Source organism: Aspergillus welwitschiae (assembly GCF_003344945.1).
Source record: "Aspergillus welwitschiae strain CBS 139.54b unplaced genomic scaffold BDQ94scaffold_5, whole genome shotgun sequence".
Classification (NCBI taxonomy): Eukaryota; Fungi; Ascomycota; class Eurotiomycetes; order Eurotiales; family Aspergillaceae; genus Aspergillus; species Aspergillus welwitschiae.
Window position 1 is genome coordinate 334906 of NW_020798699.1, and position 17208 is coordinate 352113.

Consider the following 17208-nt stretch of genomic DNA (forward strand, 5'->3'; position numbering starts at 1 on the left):
GAAGGGCTGGGCGCGCTAGTTAGGGCTCAGGCGGGCACGCTGAGTGTCTGCCACTCCATCCTCAATGCTGTGATTTTTATCTCCAGCCTAGAGTCAACGACAATTGCTCCGCCCGCGTTCATCCCTCTCTCCTCCCAGACTCCCAACATGGCTGAGCAGCTCGTCCTTCGCGGTACCCTTGAGGGTCACAATGGCTGGGTTACCTGCCTGGCTACCTCTCTGGAGAAGTAAGGCAACACTACACTACACCGAATTGAAGACATGAAACAAATGCGTTTTGTTGCGAAAATCGAACAAGGTGTGCATGTGCTACCGAACAAGTGGTATATGGATGCATTGTTGCGAGAAAAGAAAATGATCGCATTGGTTGAAACATGAAATATTCATATATCAAATGGACAAAACTGGGTTCTGACTTTATGTTTTTCTTCCTCGATTATAGCCCCAACATGCTGCTCTCTGGCAGTCGCGACAAGACCCTGATCATCTGGAACCTGACCCGCGACGAGCAGGCCTACGGTTACCCCAAGCGCAGCCTTGAGGGTCACTCTCACATCGTCTCTGACTGTGTATGCCCTCCGAATTACTCCGTCCCCACCATGTCCCAGTCCAAACAAGAAAAGACTTTCCCCACAGACGAAGGACGAAGCCCGATCGAAACCTACGAGAAGGCGGGACTGGGCAAAGAATAAAAAGGAAGATGATTTGGCTGACCGTGCATGGGGATTTATAGGTGATCTCCTCCGACGGTGCCTACGCTCTGTCCTCCTCCTGGGACAAGTCCCTCCGCCTGTGGGAGCTCTCCACTGGTGAGACCACCCGGACCTTCGTCGGCCACACCAACGACGTCCTCTCCGTTTCTTTCTCCGCCGACAACCGCCAGATTGTCTCCGCTTCCCGTGACCGCTCCATCAAGCTCTGGAACACCCTTGGTGACTGCAAGTTCACCATCACCGACAAGGGCCACACCGAGTGGGTTTCCTGCGTTCGCTTCAGCCCCAACCCCCAGAACCCCGTCATCGTCTCCGCTGGTTGGGACAAGCTCGTCAAGGTACGTTATGACTCGACTCCCGCATACCCAAGTTTATATCATTCGCAATCTCGACACGTCCAGAAGATGTTTTTGCATAAACGTATTTGCTACTTCAGAGCCTTTCACGGCCATGAGACAAACATTCACCAATGCCCTGATGGACAATCGATAAACATATCTTGTTTATGTTGTTATTGCTTTTATTGCTTTTCCACCGAGAACTTCAACTTGAAGAATCTTATTTCTGTGGAGTCATGAAGCTAACATGCAAAACAACTAGGTTTGGGAGCTTGCTTCCTGCCGTCTCCAGACCGACCACATCGGTCACACCGGCTACATCAACGCCGTCACCATCTCCCCCGATGGATCCCTCTGCGCCTCCGGTGGCAAGGACGGCACCACCATGCTCTGGGACCTTAACGAGTCCAAGCACCTCTACTCCCTCCACGCCGGTGACGAGATCCACGCCCTCGTCTTCTCCCCCAACCGTTACTGGCTCTGCGCTGCCACCTCCAGCAGCATCACCATCTTCGACCTCGAGAAGAAGAGCAAGGTTGACGAGCTCAAGCCCGAGTACATCGAGAAGGGCAAGAAGAGCCGCGAGCCCGAGTGTGTCAGCTTGGCCTGGAGCGCTGACGGCCAGACTCTGTTCGCTGGTTACACCGACAACAAGATCCGCGCTTGGGGTGTCATGTCGAGGGCATAGATTGATACCCATCAAGTAATCACGGGACGGTGTTGAGTTTTAGCGGAGGAGAGAAATCAAATAACAAAGATATCTGTTTTTTATTTTTTCCTTTTCCAAACAACAAAAAGGGCAGGCATTGGTTGGGATGTATGAGCCATGAGCAATGAAAGCACCTCGGAGGGAGGGGCATATCTCCCCATTCCTCCCGGGTTTTCACCTTGAACATGTCTAGCTTACTCGAGATTTCGTTTCATAAAATCCGAATTGTCTGGAATCTTGTGAAAGGGATGACATGCAAAATGTTCTAATACCATTTTAAAAGACTGTTAAAAAGTTACCCTATCACCGTCGGAGACATCGTAGACATACCGTACTACTACTATCTTTGGTAGCTCCGATGCAGGGGGGGGGGATCATAGTATTAGTATCTATCAACTACTGGATAGTACTATGGAAACAGTCTGTGGGGTCAACGTATCGTTCTGGATTATTCGATCCATCGGTCGATGGAAGTTAATCCATAGTACCTTATATCCCCGTAGATGGATGCTTCCGTTTGAGGCTCTTCTCGGGTCCGTCCCTGAGATTGATCTACATCACTAAGATCTTGTACCTTGCATCCCGTCAGGATATGGTGTTGATTCTGTTAGTATGACCGTCGCCATGTATTATATATAGTATTTCTCGCATTCACATCAATCTGTTTCTCTGATACTACCCATTTCACGTAGATAAGTACTTTACATTGAATAGCGGGTATCACCGAGAGCAATGACATTATTTGCGCAACTGCGAGTAAACTATAGTCAAAGTTCATTCTGCTTATTTTATCATTTCTTCATGACTTAAATATATCTATTCAAATAAAGAACTGAATTTTACAACATTTTATCAATGTCTCTTTTTGGGTTATTATGAAGCGCTACTATCAACTAGTTCAATATACATTGTTCTCTAGGACAACTTAGATCATAACCTGAGTACGCTATTACTTATAATTCACCTTGACACTACGATCCTGTATAACTAGCCTAATCTTACCGTAAACCAGCCGTCTTACTGCTAGTATCTGATTAAAGCTAGATACGTTACACTTCCGGATATAGTAATAGCGTGCGTGCCTGAATGCGGTACTGAACATATTTACAAGGAGTCCAGCTAAATGTACAACACATAACACCAAGACACAACCATAGACAAAGAGACTCGTGACGCTAAAGCAAGGTAAATGTGAGAAAAGTCCCGTTCTCTCTATACTTGCCATACAGTGAAGAAGTTGGCCGGAAGTTCCAGACCTCTTTCACTGCTTAAGTTACAGTTGGAGATTCCCGCCGATCGATCGTAGTTTAGCTTCCTTCTCCGCCCTGCCGCATGACGTCGCAACCTATTCTTCCTTTCTCTCTCTTCAGTCGCATTCCACACCAGCTAATCTTTCTTTTGCTTCAGCGCTTCCAATAATCTCTCATCGATATTTTAAATCACCCCACCATGTGTGGACGATACGCTTTAGGCGTGGTACGTGCCTAATCCCCCGGCCTATGTACTACTCCTGTGGTACTATATATCACGACCAACACCCCACACAACCAGTATGAACTGAAGTGGTACTAACACTGGAACAAACAAAAAGCGCATGAGCTTCATCCGCCGCCGTCTCCAAGACCAAGGCCTCCAAGTCGACGACGCACCCCCCGATGAAGACGTCCGCGAAACCTACAACTTCGCTCCAGGGAACAGCGGCGCTGTTTACCTTGCTGATACGCATATGTACCCGTCTTCTCATCAGCATGATGAGCCAGCTAGTCAACCTGACACCGAAAAAGAGACAACAGAAGGAGAAAAAGGAACAGCAGAAGTAGAGGAAACAGGGGGAGAAAAGAAGAGCAATGCCACCAAATACAAGCTCCACAGCATGCGCTGGGGTCTAATTCCCTTCTGGACGAAACGCAATCCCGATTACGGAAGTATTATGCGCACAATCAACTGCCGAGATGACTCACTAATCGAGGACCGGGGCCTATGGACGTCCATGAAGCGGAGGAAGCGGTGCGTGGTGGTGTGCCAGGGGTTCTATGAGTGGTTGAAGAAAGGACCAGGAGGGAAAGAGAAGGTTCCGCATTTCGTGAAGAGGAAGGATGGGGATTTGATGTATTTTGCGGGGTTGTGGGATAGTGTTAAGTATGAAGGTGGGCTTATACATTCTTTATACTTCTGAGGGAATGTTTGGGGCTGGGAGCTAATTGCAGTATCAGATTCGGATGATTATCTCTACACATATACGATCATCACGACATCTTCGAATTCCTACTTGAAGTTCCTGCATGATCGGATGCCCGTGATTCTGGACCCGAATAGCGAGCAGATGAAGACTTGGCTGGACCCCTCTAGGACGGAGTGGTCGAAAGAGCTGCAGTCGATCCTCAAGCCGTATGAGGGCGAGCTGGAGTGTTATCCTGTGCCGAAGGAGGTGGGGAAGGTGGGAAATAATTCTCCTGACTTTATAGTCCCTGTCAGTAGTAAGGAGAATAAGAGCAATATTGCGAACTTCTTTGCCAATGCGAAGAAGGGTGCTGCGGTGAAGGTGGAAGAAGGAGTGAAGGATGAGAGGCCCACGAAAGATGCTGAATGGAGCGAGGATAATGCCCCCAAACCGGTCTCGGGGGTCAAGAGGGAACATTCGCCTGATGCCGAGACGGAGGATACTAAGTTGCAGAAAATGGAGTCGAGTATAGCTTCATCGCCGAAGAAAAGCCCGGAGAAGAGTTTACCATCTAAGCCTGTGACGCCGGCAGGGAAGAAGATGCGCAGTGCCACGCATAATAAGCCGATGAAGAAGAGTCCGCAGAAGCAGCCCCCTGCAGGGACTCAGCGAATTACGAGCTTTTTCGGGAAGTAAAAAGAGAGGGTTGCATGATGGAAGAAAAGACATGATCTAAGCTCCGGGCTGGACCCGAGAGTTGATCGTCTGTAATCTAGGCATGAACCAACGTGTGTCAACTGCCAGCAGTTTGAATGGAGATACTATCCCACAAAGCCCAATAAATAATACATCCATGAACTATTGTACAAGGCTCCTAATGAAATAGCCTATTGAGACTCTTGCTGGCGCAGTCTCTGGACCAACTTTTCCCGTAGAAACGGACTCAGACCGAAACTGATCTCAAATTAGCACAACCCACGCAGTTATATCAGGAATAGATAGAACTTACATTCCATCACGAGTCACAATCCGATAAGTCCCTAACCAAGTCAGTCACATCATCCAATATAACAACCAACCATCAATCAAGCACATAACATACCACTCGCCTGATAATTACCATTACCTCCAACAAACTTCCCATCAGCATCCACCTCCAGACTCCCAAAGATATCTTCAGGCCTATCCATCACACCTCGTCAGCCACACCCCAAACACAAAGTCACAAGAACCATACCAAGCAATCCGTCCATACTCCGGCGGCCGTCTACCATCCGACAGATGAATCCAGCCTCCCCTCCCTGCCGAACCAGCACCACCTTGACCACTAGCTCCGCCACTGGAGTCCCCGGCTTCGCCGCGGCGTCTCCTCGTACGCCCGCCACCCATCAGCACTCCCCCAGACATTAGGTTAGCGCCTGCTGTTGAGACCATCACCTGGGCTTGCGAAACAGCTTCGGGGTCTTTGTAACCATGCTCCGCGATCACTTCTTGCAGGATGTTGAGAAATTTCGGGTTCTCTCTGAAGGAGTCGGGTGTTGGTGGGAGCTTGGAGGATACGCCGAGGGCGAGGTCCGGGTTGGTGGGTTCGGTGGGTAGGAGGGAGAGGATGTTGGTTCCGTTCTTGGGGAATACGTACTGGGCTGAAGTGTTAGTAGGGTTGATTTGTAGATGGTTCGTAGATCGGCGAATTGCTGCGTTTAGCTACTTACAATGTGAGAATGACCCTCTAGCGTGGACACAGCTCGGAGCTGCGTCCATCTAGGCGTCTGGCGAACAAATGAGCGAAGGCCCAACATTTTGGCAAATATGCTGATTAAGAGAACGGAGTTCAATTGAACTTAGTAAATAGACGCTGGTTAGGGAAATCCGAAGACCTGGAGAAACTATGACGCTGCGCAGACAAACAGGCCAAACTCATGTGACTGCGCGTTTGCGGCCGCGACCAGTTGGTGATCGGGATGCACTACCGGCCATCTCCCCGGCTATCCTCCCCTCCACTTGCGATTTGCTCCATGGGTTGGTGTTCTTGATTGTGCGTGTTATGGAGGCTCATATCTTACATTCTTAAATAGACAGTGGCGCTTGCGCAATCTTTCTCTTTCAATTCGTCTGTCAAGTCGTGTGTTTTGCTCTCGCCAGACATATGGAGCATCCATGATTTCATCGGCTGCTTGATTTCTTCTCCATTATCTCTCTTTTCTGCGTGATACCCAGCCTTTGTTTGCTACTTCATACACTTTGTATATTTCCTAGTCGAGGTGGATAGATCTACTTTTTCTCTGTGGCTCTTATACAGCCTTCAATAACCATTATGGCGACCCCATCGTCCAAGCCAAACCCAGGAGCGACTCCGACGCATCTGACCTCGTCGCCTCGTCCGTCTGGTGCTCATATGGCCCGCCCGATTTCTCACAAATCGCCGTCAACGAGGACGCCTTCAGCTTCCGGTCATGGACACAACCAACCCCCCACTTCGATGCACCAATATTCTACCCCTCTCGCTGTGACTACCGGAGCGGAGGACCCCGTTACGTTCAGTTCCCCGTCCGCTCTCCTCGCGCTTGGTGGCTACAGCGGAATCAGTCCGTCCCCCGCCGGGCACGATGGGCTTGTCGGCGCAGGCATGAACGAGAATGATATCCAGGCATTGGGCATGCCGGGTCTGAAGCTCGGGGGTGCTCGCGACAGCGAGGAGGAGCGCAGAAGACATATCGACGATGTGGTCCAGCTTCTACGAGCCCGAGTCTCGGGGCGGGGCGTGTGCAGAGAGGGTATTGAGCGGCTGAGTGATCTCGAAGGGTTCGAGTCGATCTGGCAGGAGGACAGTCTCAGCATTGCGGGGAACTTTGTCGACCTGGAGATCGACTTCCATCGGGGGTATAATGTGGTGAAGGACGTTAGCTTAAAGTATGCGACGCCCGATGCGCAGGATGGGGAACAGCGCGACGAGGCTACGGCGGTGCTTAAGCGCGACCTGATCCAGTCGCCGGAGGAAGGAGACCGGGGTGCTTGGAAGTCGTTGCGGGGGTTCCATGAGAATCTAGAGTGGCTTGCCAAACATGATCGGCTTAGTCAGGAGGTCAATTGTTTCGAGGCCATCGAAGGTCTTTACGAGAGCTTGAAGCGCGTGTGGGAGGCGGAGTGGAACCATCGCAAGTTCGCGGGGGTGTACGACCATCTTTGCAGTGGCTGGGTTGGCCAGCCGTGTATGCACAAGGGGAGTCGCATTGGTCTCAGCTTGGATTACTGGGTGCAGCAAGCACGGGTTCTGGATGCGAAGGAGAAGCAGAAGACGTCGTCTGATGCGATGGTGGTTGATGCACCGAATGGACAACCGTCGGATGATGATTCGAGCAGCTTGGAAGGGAAATGGAGCATTGTGGTGGAGTGCGAAGAGGGTTACCCATCCCTCCGTGTGTCGAAGGACTGGGTTGGATCCGAAGTGTTAACTGGGGTCAATAACAATGACAATGGGCCGTCGTCGAGTGAGGCGCATGGGTCTGAAGCTGCAGTTGTCAACTGGGTTGATCCTCCGGCGACGTTGACCAACAACCAAGGTCACCCGGACGCCATGGCACTTGACTCGAATATGCTGGGTTCTTCTGCTCCTAATCGTCGCTTCGTTGCTAAGTTGGAGCCGGCCTTGGATCTACCTATTTTGGCAGCATCTGATATCTACCGGCACCTTGGAATGCAACTGCCGCAGGAGTTCAAAATGGTTACCTACGATGGACTCCTGGCCCCAGGCTGGTCGCCTTTGTCGGCAGCAGGGGCTATGGGACTGGGGCCAGAGGAGGCCTCTCAGCTTGAGCGGAGGAGACGCAGAATGTCGGTGCAATCGGTTGACAGTACGGGCAAACCGTGTACGAAGCATCACAGCTACACGTTCCAGCCGTTTGAGTCTGTAGCTGGCCGAACAATGAGAGATATCCCATTCGCACATCCCCGGCAACTCGCAGATATCCTTCCGGTATGATTCGGAGACTCATGTTGTGTGTCGAGGTTACTGACATATTCTTCTAGATCCTTCGCCAGTATGCCTTTCTGGCCAACCTGATCCGCAGCATTTTCAGCTCTTCATACAAGCCCGATGAGGACAAATCCGCCACGCCGGCTGATTCTTCAAATATCTCATTTAGCCCACCCAAATTTACTGATGGGAAGACGAAGAAAGATGTCATCATTCTGAGCAATGCCGACCCGAATGAGAAGAGACTCGATGCATTGTTGGGAGGCTTCGAGAAATCAGCAACTTCGCCGGGTGCTAAGGGTAAAGGCCCTGTGGGGGTAGGAAACGAGAATTCGGGCCCCAATTCTACTGTTGACAACGATGTCAAGGTAGACGTAACGTTGCGGACGCAACTGGGACAAGCACCAGTGATCATGCTACTTTTCGCAGTGGATCAACCAGACGAAGCGTCGGAATCCGCCAACGCGGAGGCGGCACTGACGAAGGTGTCCATTAGTCTGGAAGTTGGACTAAACGGTCGGGTCTCCGTTGTGGACATGACCGGTCTGCTAGATGACAACAACACTACCACCACGGACAGCATGGAAGACACCCCAGAGAAGAAGGCTCTCGAGTTGCAAAGCAAAATAGCAAATGTGCTGGAATTGTCACAGGATATTGGGATCTTGGTGGAATGGATTTTACGATGGGCGCGGCAGCGGAAGGGCCGCTGAGACTTGCCGCTGATTCTATGACAATGAGGGGAAGGGATACGCATCATCCACTGCGTCGGAAGTGGAGAGCGATCGATCTCGTCCATCGGTCTAAGCGGTGACGCAAGCTGGGATATCCTCGACCAGGAGTCGCACTAATTCAGACGTGGGGACTTGCCGAAGATTCGACCGATGTTCTGGAAGCAGACTCGGCCCATTTTTTCTTGGATCACGGTCTGTGCAGTATCTGCATAGGAAGAATGCTAGAGGCTGTCATACACCAGTTGATCCTAAACCAGCCCGACCTGTAACACCCGATTCTAAACCAGCTGATATGGACTGGGGCATGTGAAAGGAATCTTAAGCTTAATAGGATACAGTCCTGTGCAACTACTGGGAAAGGGCCATGTGTTTGACCGAGGTGACCCTGTGGGTGTGGAGCTAGAGCCGAGGGAACTTGACTAGCAGTGGAATGACAGTCAAAAACAAACAATAACAACAAGCAGCTCACGGAAAAATAGTACTAGTAAGACAGCAGGAGAAATGAAATGTACAGTATGCCAGACCATAGGCACAAAAATACAAACACCTAACTGTCAGAACTTCCAGAGCGAGTGAACTTACGTGGGTGTCCCATCGGCCCATCTGCAGGGGCAAACACAAAAACGAGGAGCCCCGGGAATCTAGACCAGTCTTGATGACAACTGTCCTAGGATTTGCATACATAGTAGCCAACTAGTTTAAACCAGCCCATGGGCTTGTAACTCGCAAGTCTATAATATACGAATCCACAATTACTTATAGCAGATTTATACCCAGTTAGTACATAGATAATCATCGGCAAATGCCCAACAAATACTGTAGAGGCGGTATAGACAGATCCATCCGATCCTCTGAAACCGATCAGCTGAGTCACAAGCCAATTGAACCAACCGACCGCCACATTTCACTCCTCAAGAATCAGTAAGTATGAGGGATTAAATCTAAAGCTCGAACCCCCAACAACATGCAAGGAGGAGGTTTTTTTTTTATTTGTCTACATGTGCATTCCCCATGTATGTATGCGGAAATAAATACCTACTTTAAAATAAATAGTAAGGAGTGAAGTTTGAAAATAATTCAATTGAAACATGCAATGAAAAAGAAACACGCAGGGAAGTTATGTAAGAACCATAGAACAAGTGGTTGAAAATTCAGATATTGTTTGAGTCAATATGCACCTTTGCATCCATTTCCATGTCTTTCTGTTCTAATTCTTTTTCCCCCTTGAAATTCAAGGAAAGAGGAGTGAAGTTGAAGCTTGGACGTTATTAGTTCTATAATAGTATGCACTAGCAAATAAAATTTTTATTCGGCGGCCCTTTGATCAACTGCGCGAATTACTCTCCCTGACTGGCTAAAACTGGATGCCTAACTATGGGGAATTTGGGAAATGTCAGGTAGTTAGTTAGCTTAGCTTAGCTTTTGGGAAATTTTTACACTTTCTTTTTCAATGTTTGAGGTATTTTCTGTCTTTGTTTCATACATTCAATTCTTTTTCTATTTTTGTTTGTTTCTCTCTCTTTTTTATTCTTGCTGTTGATATTGAATTTATATTACATGTTATGTATGTATGTATGTATGCTTCTTTGTTTTTGTTTTCACGGTTATATGGTTAGTTTCTCCCGGTTACTTCGATTAGAAAATCCCCTGAGCACGTAGTAGGTATTAGGTTCCGGTATGGAATCAATCCTAGACTAGCCCAAGATTAATACTTCACCTTAGATGCCTATTACCCCATATTCAGGCACCGCATGATACATACATACATACATACATGCCTGCAACAAAGCACTCCGCGGCCGAGATCGCTGTGGCTGGTGCTGGCCCTGGCCCTGTCCCCTCAAGGACTAATCGGAACCACCGGGCTTGATAGCTGAAGATCTTTTTGCTGTGTCGAACAGCTCCTACTTACTTCCCTCATCTGCAACGAACTTAAGGTTTATACTATTCATGCAAAAGAAGTCTCAGGACCCTGGGTTTGTTGTTGTAAACTAGGCATATCCATTAGACCTGTCATTATCGAAGTGATATTGGATGTGTCGTGCAGATGGGGTTAGTCTATTGTATGGTTGATGACTTGATATGGTGAAAGTATACTTAGGTAATGTTGTATGTAAGTATACGATTTTGGTAGTCGCGGAGTTTTGAGTGATTTGTATGAGGAATGGATGGATGATGAAGATCATCATCATGATCTATGGAGGAATGTGATGGCCTGCGAAAATGGTTCGGGAATGGGAGGCATTCGAACGTGTCGATTGATCGGCTTCATTTCGTATATGGTTGGGTTTTTCGGAACTCTGAAGTGAGCATGTGCATGTGCATTTACTTCATATGATGAGGATTATGTTCCGAATAATTGTTAATGGTTATTACTACTACTTCTGTAGTAGAAGCAATACCTGGATGAAGTCTTAGTAGTAGTAGTAGTAGTAGTGAAGATGTGAGTGCTTGGTGAAGATATATAGTACTACTCGACAATATCACGATAAGAAAGCTCTGCGATATAATCTAGTAGGCCACTTACTATCAATACCCTTTCAAAATAAAGCTCAGAATCGAAACAGCCTGAATTGCAGTTACACAAGATGTAAGTGGCATCTGACCTAATCGCTCTGGTCGGCCCGAAACCAGTCAGCGTCGTTTGTCATGACCACCCCCCATCAACCAATGAGCAGGCCACGATAAGCATCGCGAACTGGAAGGGCGTGATCTACAGACAGAACCATGTTCTGATTAGTTTTATCGTCCGTTTCATTGAGGGGTTAATTCGGAAATGGGGGCTTTGAATTCTTTTTCTGCTTGGCCGGTGAGGGATATATTGACTCTTGAAATGCTGAGAGGCTTGCATCGTGGTCCGCCAGTCCACTGCTGTGACGCCCGAACCCATCCTTGGTCTGCTAGTTTTTCACCAGGTGCTGCAGCTGTTGGTCAGTCTGGTGGTGGTGAGTAAGTTGGTCCACTCATACTCCGTATTACCGTCCGTGTATATGCGGTTGCCAATTTTTTTCTATTTTGTGTATCATTTTCATTCAGGGGGGGATCGGACTACTGTATCAGGATGGATGTGAAACTCGCATCACGATCAGATACGATTCAGGAAGGGTGGTGATGGGTGGTGGTCACTTGGATTGTGTACTGTGTCGTCGGCTGGACGGCACTAGACCCATATCGGCTAGTCATTGAGCAGCGCCACAATCATTGATGGCTCAGTTACTATTCTGGGGCGCGGCAACACAGCCCGGCTTCCAGATTCGCACAGTAACAGGGAGTACTAAAGGTGTTGAAGGAGGATGACGCTTTTATGGCGCACGGTTTAAGACACTGAGGCCTGATGTCTCTCAAGTGGATTCCAAGCTATCCTGCCCAGTTCTCCAGCAATGACATCTGATACCTCATTGTAGCATCACAGTGTGGAGGCCAGCCATGACGTCCACAGGGCTGATCGGAAACGCAGCCACTTTCTCCCTCGCGGATTCCTGAAACTCCCGACTTGGCCTCTCTGTCATTTGCTGCAGCACCCATTCACCCACCCCCGGAGCAGACAAAGACTCGCGGAGAAAGGGGAGTGACCAAACCCACGATCGGACACTAACAGACGAATGGGTCACCGCAGAGCATGCGGATGGGAAATCCTGGGGTCGAACAAGGATGCTCTAAACTCAGGAGTAACCTGTGTAGCTCAACTCTCTTTTTTTCCCTTCTTCCCTTCCCCCCTCATCCATTCACCCGCCGTTCATTTGACTTTTTCCCTCTGGAACCGTTTTTCCCTCCAGGCTCGGCTGGAGAGGCGGTGCGCCCACGAGTAACACACTGTACTCACATGATATTAGTCACAAAACCTAATTATAACTCCAGTTAACATGGAAACAGTGGCCGGTCTCGGGGCTGGCGGGCGGCTCTCTTGCCATTCTCCCTTCAAGGAATGTTTTGCCACGCCCCACTCCCGGCAAATCAGCCAGTCGACTTGCGTTGCGAGGCAAGGCATCCGGACATGGGCTCTCTTGGGTTTACCCGCTTGTGTGTAACTGTATTTCATGGTGGTAAGCTGTCAGACTTTGTATGTGCAATGTACCGCATCCCTGGACGTTGATATGCGTTGATGGGGGAAGGAAATGGGAACGAGATATTCCACCGGGCCGGCAGCTTGGATATGGGACAATAGTTGGATCGTGATACTTCATTTTTGAAAGTACTGTGCGGAAAGGGCAAAGCGCCGACTCAAAGTGTATTGTCCATGCGCGATTAAAAAGAAATGAAAAGGCCGAGAACTGAAAAAAAATCAGTCGGCAGGCGCGCCATGATCCACCCACGCGACTCATGGCGGGGATTGAGGGGCAGCCACTGATAAGGGAAATCCTCCCAATTTAGATAACCGCAGGTACACACTGGAGTCGGGACAGGATTTGCGTATCGTGAAAGAAATTGTGTATTGGCGTTTACACGGAACATCGTGATCGTTTCCTATCAGAAACCCCGGTAATTCATCCGTGATATCTGGTCACATTTAGTAGATACTCCAACGCAGCTTCAAGGTAGTAGTCGTAGTACTAGTAGTATTCGGGCAATGCACTACGGCCATCCACTTCAATATCCCCCAAATTGCACAAAGATAAGACGGGAAAGATAGACACCGGTACCTCGATATGTCTTTCCTATCATTGTTATCCTGAGATGCACCCATCATGTCACGCCTACCAATAGGAAGCCATGTCAATGCGATTAGGCGCAGGCAACGTTCGAGCTATTCGGGTCCTGCAGCTGATATGCATCGGAACCGACCACTGGTTGATAATTCCTCTTAGCAACTAATTGCTGTCGCTATCTCTGGGTAACAGAAGGTTAGAGGGGGAAAAAAGTGAGGGATCAGACAATATCATGATTACTTTTTGAAAGGGAGGGGGGGAAGGACAAGGTCAGCAGACATGGCTTTTCGAGATGCGGTGTATAGAGTACGAGATAGTGGCTTTAATTTCTTATTCCTTTAATTTTTTGATCCCTGCCCTGATAGTAGGTGCACGGTGGGAACTCAAACAGGAGTGGACGCTTCTGAATCCAGATCACCGTCGCGTGGGGTGGGAAGATTATCTGGGGAAGGGGGCAACCGCCTTGCGGGTTCGAATGAAATTGCTGTGATTAATACTCTCAGTCATGGATGAATTCCAATGGAGGAGAGTGCTGCCTATCAAGGTTCAGATAGTCTGTATTACGAATTTGCTATCTAGGAAATTATCCGACTGCAGTAGTGGCCTTCCACGGAAGTTGCCCTCGCAGAACAAAAGAAGAAAAGAAAGACGGGGGAACTTTTTCCAATCGTGCATCCATTTTACCCGTTTGGGTAATATTGTTTCTTTCTGAGCCCGGATAGGCATATCGGTGGACAGGTGTCTCAATTACACGGCATTGACAATCCCATTTAATTTTTTTTTTTCTTCCATGGCTAATGCAATATCCTGCCACTTCACCGTTAATGATGAATCAATTCACTAGCAAGTCTTGCGTGAATTTTAGCAAGCGCGGACATGCCCACGCTGGGAAAAAGACCGGCGTACGTAGACTTGATATCGAAAAAGCCAGTGTTGGGTCTAGTCCTTACAATGGATGGGCGATGGAAATAGTGGCGTAACAAACCCTGGTCTAACCTGCAGCCTTGCCGCATTCATCTGGTGTCAGTAAAATCTGACTTGGGTAATGGGTAGAGTTACATTTCACTCTTGAAGTTGAGCAAAGCAACAAAAGTTGATTCATACATTTGATCACCACATGGAGCAGTGCATCCAATGAAACAGACAGGAAAAGCTGCAAATGCGACATAATGTGAAGGGGATCGCCAGAATGACTCCCTCGCATATTGAATGCGATCGGTGTATCCGGCGAAACGGACGCGGTGGGAAAGAAAAGTGTAATACGAAAGCGGATGCCCAGCAACCGAAACGCAGCCCGAAGCTGTGACGGTAATTTTCAGAGTTATTTTTGTGAATTTCCAGATCCATTTTTGTCTGGGACTTTTTTTGCCCCCCTCCCCAGCAAAAGCCCGCCTTCCTGATTCTCTTAGATTTAAAGGATATCCCTCCCCACCCACTGAACCGCTGACTTACAATCTCCATTCCTCCTCACTCCTCTCTCCGCCATCTTTTATTCCACGCTTCTCTCTCTCTTATATCTCTGGGTCCTTCCCCTCTCTCGCTATCACTTTGCTCTTGACCAATCTTTTGGATTGTCTCGCGTTTATATCGTCATTGGACTTGATCACAAATTCAAAGTCAAACGTCTTTGAACAAGCTTTGCGTTAGCAAGCTCAATAACCACAAAAAAGAATCTTAATTCATTCTACATCACACACACACACTTCACAATGGTATGTTCTGTCAATGCTATACTCCCAAGCTGTTACTTTGGCTTCAGTTGCGTTGTTTGCCTGCCAAGATTTGCTAGAACTTACTCGCTGACTCACACTTTTCGCCACAGTCTTCTGGTGAAGCAACCGTCATCTCCAACACGGAGAATGTGCGTTCATCTTCTCATTAATACCTTGCATAATCTTTCTTCAGCCGCTTTGCGGTTCTGAGGAAAATGCCATACTGACTGGCTGGAAACAGCTCATGAAGTACATGACCCTCGACCAGCGAGGTACCGTCCAGGCTGAGTACATCTGGATTGATGCTGTCGGTGGCTGCCGTAGCAAGACCAAGGTAAGCACTTTTCTTCCATTCACTCGACTTTCTTCATTCATGGCACACGCGTGTGGAGTCGGACGTGTCCTGGATTGCGACGAGGGACCCGTCGTTATCATCGCTCCCTCGAACACCGATAAGCCCTGCGCACGGTGACTCGATCCTGCACGCGCCGGCTGCACCCACCCGTTGCACGTGACATAGCGCGTCTCGGGCTAACCCATCATTGTGCTTTAGACTCTCTCCAAGCCTGTCACATCGGTCGATGAGCTCCCCGAATGGAACTTCGACGGTTCATCAACGGGTCAGGCCCCTGGTGACAACTCCGATGTCTACCTGCGCCCCGTCGCTATCTTCCCCGATCCCTTCCGCCGTGGTGACAACATCCTCGTCCTCTGTGAGACCTGGGACTCCGATGGAACCCCCAACAAGTACAACCACCGCCACGAGGCCAACCGTCTGATGGAAATTCACGCCAAGGAAGAATGGTGGTTCGGTCTGGAACAAGAATACACCCTCCTCGGCACTGATGGCTGGCCTTACGGATGGCCCCGCGGTGGTTTCCCCGGTGCCCAGGGTCCTTACTACTGTGGTGTTGGTACCGGCAAGGTCTACTGCCGTGACATCGTCGAGGCTCACTACCGTGCCTGCTTGTACGCCGGTATCAAGATCTCCGGTATCAACGCTGAGGTCATGCCTTCCCAGTGGGAGTACCAGGTCGGCCCTTGCGACGGCATTGAGAGTGAGTTGGCCCGTGCCAGTTGCTATTTGGAGCGCATTAATACTAACTGTGTTTGCAGTGGGTGACCACCTTTGGATGTCCCGTTTCCTCCTCCACCGTGTCGCTGAAGAGTTCGGTGTCAAGATCTCTTTCGACCCCAAGCCCATCAAGGGTGACTGGAACGGTGCCGGTCTCCACACCAACGTCTCCTCCGCTTCGATGCGTGCTGAGGGCGGTATGAAGGTCATTGAGGCCGCCATGAAGAAGCTTGAGGCCCGCCATGTTGAGCACATTGCTGTCTATGGTGAGGGTAACGAGGAGCGTCTCACTGGCCGTCACGAGACCGGCAACATCGACAAGTTCAGCTATGGTGTTGCCGACCGTGGTGGCTCCATCCGTATTCCCCGCCAGGTCGCCAAGGACGGCAAGGGTTACTTCGAGGACCGTCGTCCCGCTAGTAACGCCTGCCCCTACCAGATCACCGGTATTATTGTTGAGACTGTAAGTTCTTCTGAGTTTTACATTGATCACGCAGATGACTGACTGTTTTTCCAGCTCATGGGTGGCAACTAAATGCGTTACATACCGTTTGAAAATGTGAATACACTTCATATTAGCGCTCGTATACCCTCCGGCGTCGACAGGGAGGTGGACAATAGCGCAGCCTGGCACTCTCGGGAGCAAACATAGAATTTCTTTTTCATTCTTCAGCTGGTAGTTCGGGACTCTTCATTTACTCTCCGCCAGAGCTCGCCTTGCGTTCCTTACCCTCTGCTGGTTTTGCATTTCGTTTTCTTTCATTACTTGGGTTATGTGTTACGTTAAGCATAGAGGACTTCGGAGGAACCGACAGTCACTTGAAAATAAACTGGTGGAATGTGCCTAAGGCATGCACCGGAAGGATCAGAGAATAGATTAATGGCCGACTTATCACAGTAACATAGTGTGTCAATACAATCATTGCCCAACGGGCTGGACATGAAACTTCTCCCCTGCATCTAGACAACTTGCGGTATTGCTGCTGGTACTCTCAACTAATAAAACAACTTTTGACTAGCATTAAGTACATATAGTGATCATTATCGTGTATAGTATATAGATATAAAGGCCACCCTCATCAAAGAGGAATGGATGATCCCCAGACTGACCCCACCCCCCCAAATGCTCACATGCCCCATTTATTCC

The 17208-nt window shown here is 49.1% G+C and overlaps 6 protein-coding genes across 6 annotated transcripts; 4 read left to right on the forward strand and 2 right to left on the reverse strand.

Annotated features, from left to right (window-relative positions):
• The first annotated feature begins 6 nt into the window (after positions 1-6).
• cpcB (40S ribosomal protein RACK1) lies at positions 7-2384 on the forward strand. The gene is made up of 4 exons (XM_026765007.1): positions 7-227; positions 443-569; positions 734-1051; positions 1314-2384. Exons 1-4 carry the CDS (start codon positions 148-150, stop codon positions 1737-1739), a joined length of 951 nt encoding a protein of 316 aa, XP_026629967.1. The 5' UTR covers positions 7-147; the 3' UTR covers positions 1740-2384.
• Positions 2385-3143: 759 nt separating this feature from the next.
• BDQ94DRAFT_104043 (SOS response-associated peptidase) lies at positions 3144-4881 on the forward strand. The gene is made up of 2 exons (XM_026763401.1): positions 3144-3907; positions 3974-4881. The coding sequence occupies exons 1-2, from the start codon at positions 3355-3357 to the stop codon at positions 4615-4617; spliced, it is 1197 nt and encodes a 398-aa protein (XP_026629968.1). The 5' UTR covers positions 3144-3354; the 3' UTR covers positions 4618-4881.
• On the reverse strand, positions 4713-5767 carry BDQ94DRAFT_104014 (uncharacterized protein). Its single transcript, XM_026763400.1, has 5 exons — positions 5634-5767; positions 5159-5559; positions 5024-5103; positions 4931-4961; positions 4713-4875 (listed from the first exon to the last, which is right to left on the reverse strand). The coding sequence occupies exons 1-5, from the start codon at positions 5718-5720 to the stop codon at positions 4809-4811; spliced, it is 666 nt and encodes a 221-aa protein (XP_026629969.1). The 5' UTR covers positions 5721-5767; the 3' UTR covers positions 4713-4808.
• A 468-nt stretch (positions 5768-6235) lies between these two features.
• Positions 6236-8607, forward strand: BDQ94DRAFT_167033 (RNA polymerase II mediator complex middle subunit MED1; the record flags this gene model as incomplete). The annotated part of the gene is made up of 2 exons (XM_026770708.1): positions 6236-7894; positions 7948-8607. The coding sequence occupies 2 exons, from the start codon at positions 6236-6238 to the stop codon at positions 8605-8607; spliced, it is 2319 nt and encodes a 772-aa protein (XP_026629970.1).
• A 4596-nt stretch (positions 8608-13203) lies between these two features.
• Positions 13204-14466, reverse strand: BDQ94DRAFT_137186 (uncharacterized protein). The gene is made up of 2 exons (XM_026765008.1): positions 14379-14466; positions 13204-14277 (listed from the first exon to the last, which is right to left on the reverse strand). Exons 1-2 carry the CDS (start codon positions 14440-14442, stop codon positions 14096-14098), a joined length of 246 nt encoding a protein of 81 aa, XP_026629971.1. The 5' UTR covers positions 14443-14466; the 3' UTR covers positions 13204-14095.
• A 195-nt stretch (positions 14467-14661) lies between these two features.
• Positions 14662-17007, forward strand: glnA (glutamate--ammonia ligase). The gene is made up of 6 exons (XM_026765009.1): positions 14662-14986; positions 15097-15135; positions 15228-15320; positions 15540-16044; positions 16103-16524; positions 16579-17007. The coding sequence occupies exons 1-6, from the start codon at positions 14984-14986 to the stop codon at positions 16594-16596; spliced, it is 1080 nt and encodes a 359-aa protein (XP_026629972.1). The 5' UTR covers positions 14662-14983; the 3' UTR covers positions 16597-17007.
• Positions 17008-17208: the final 201 nt, after the last annotated feature.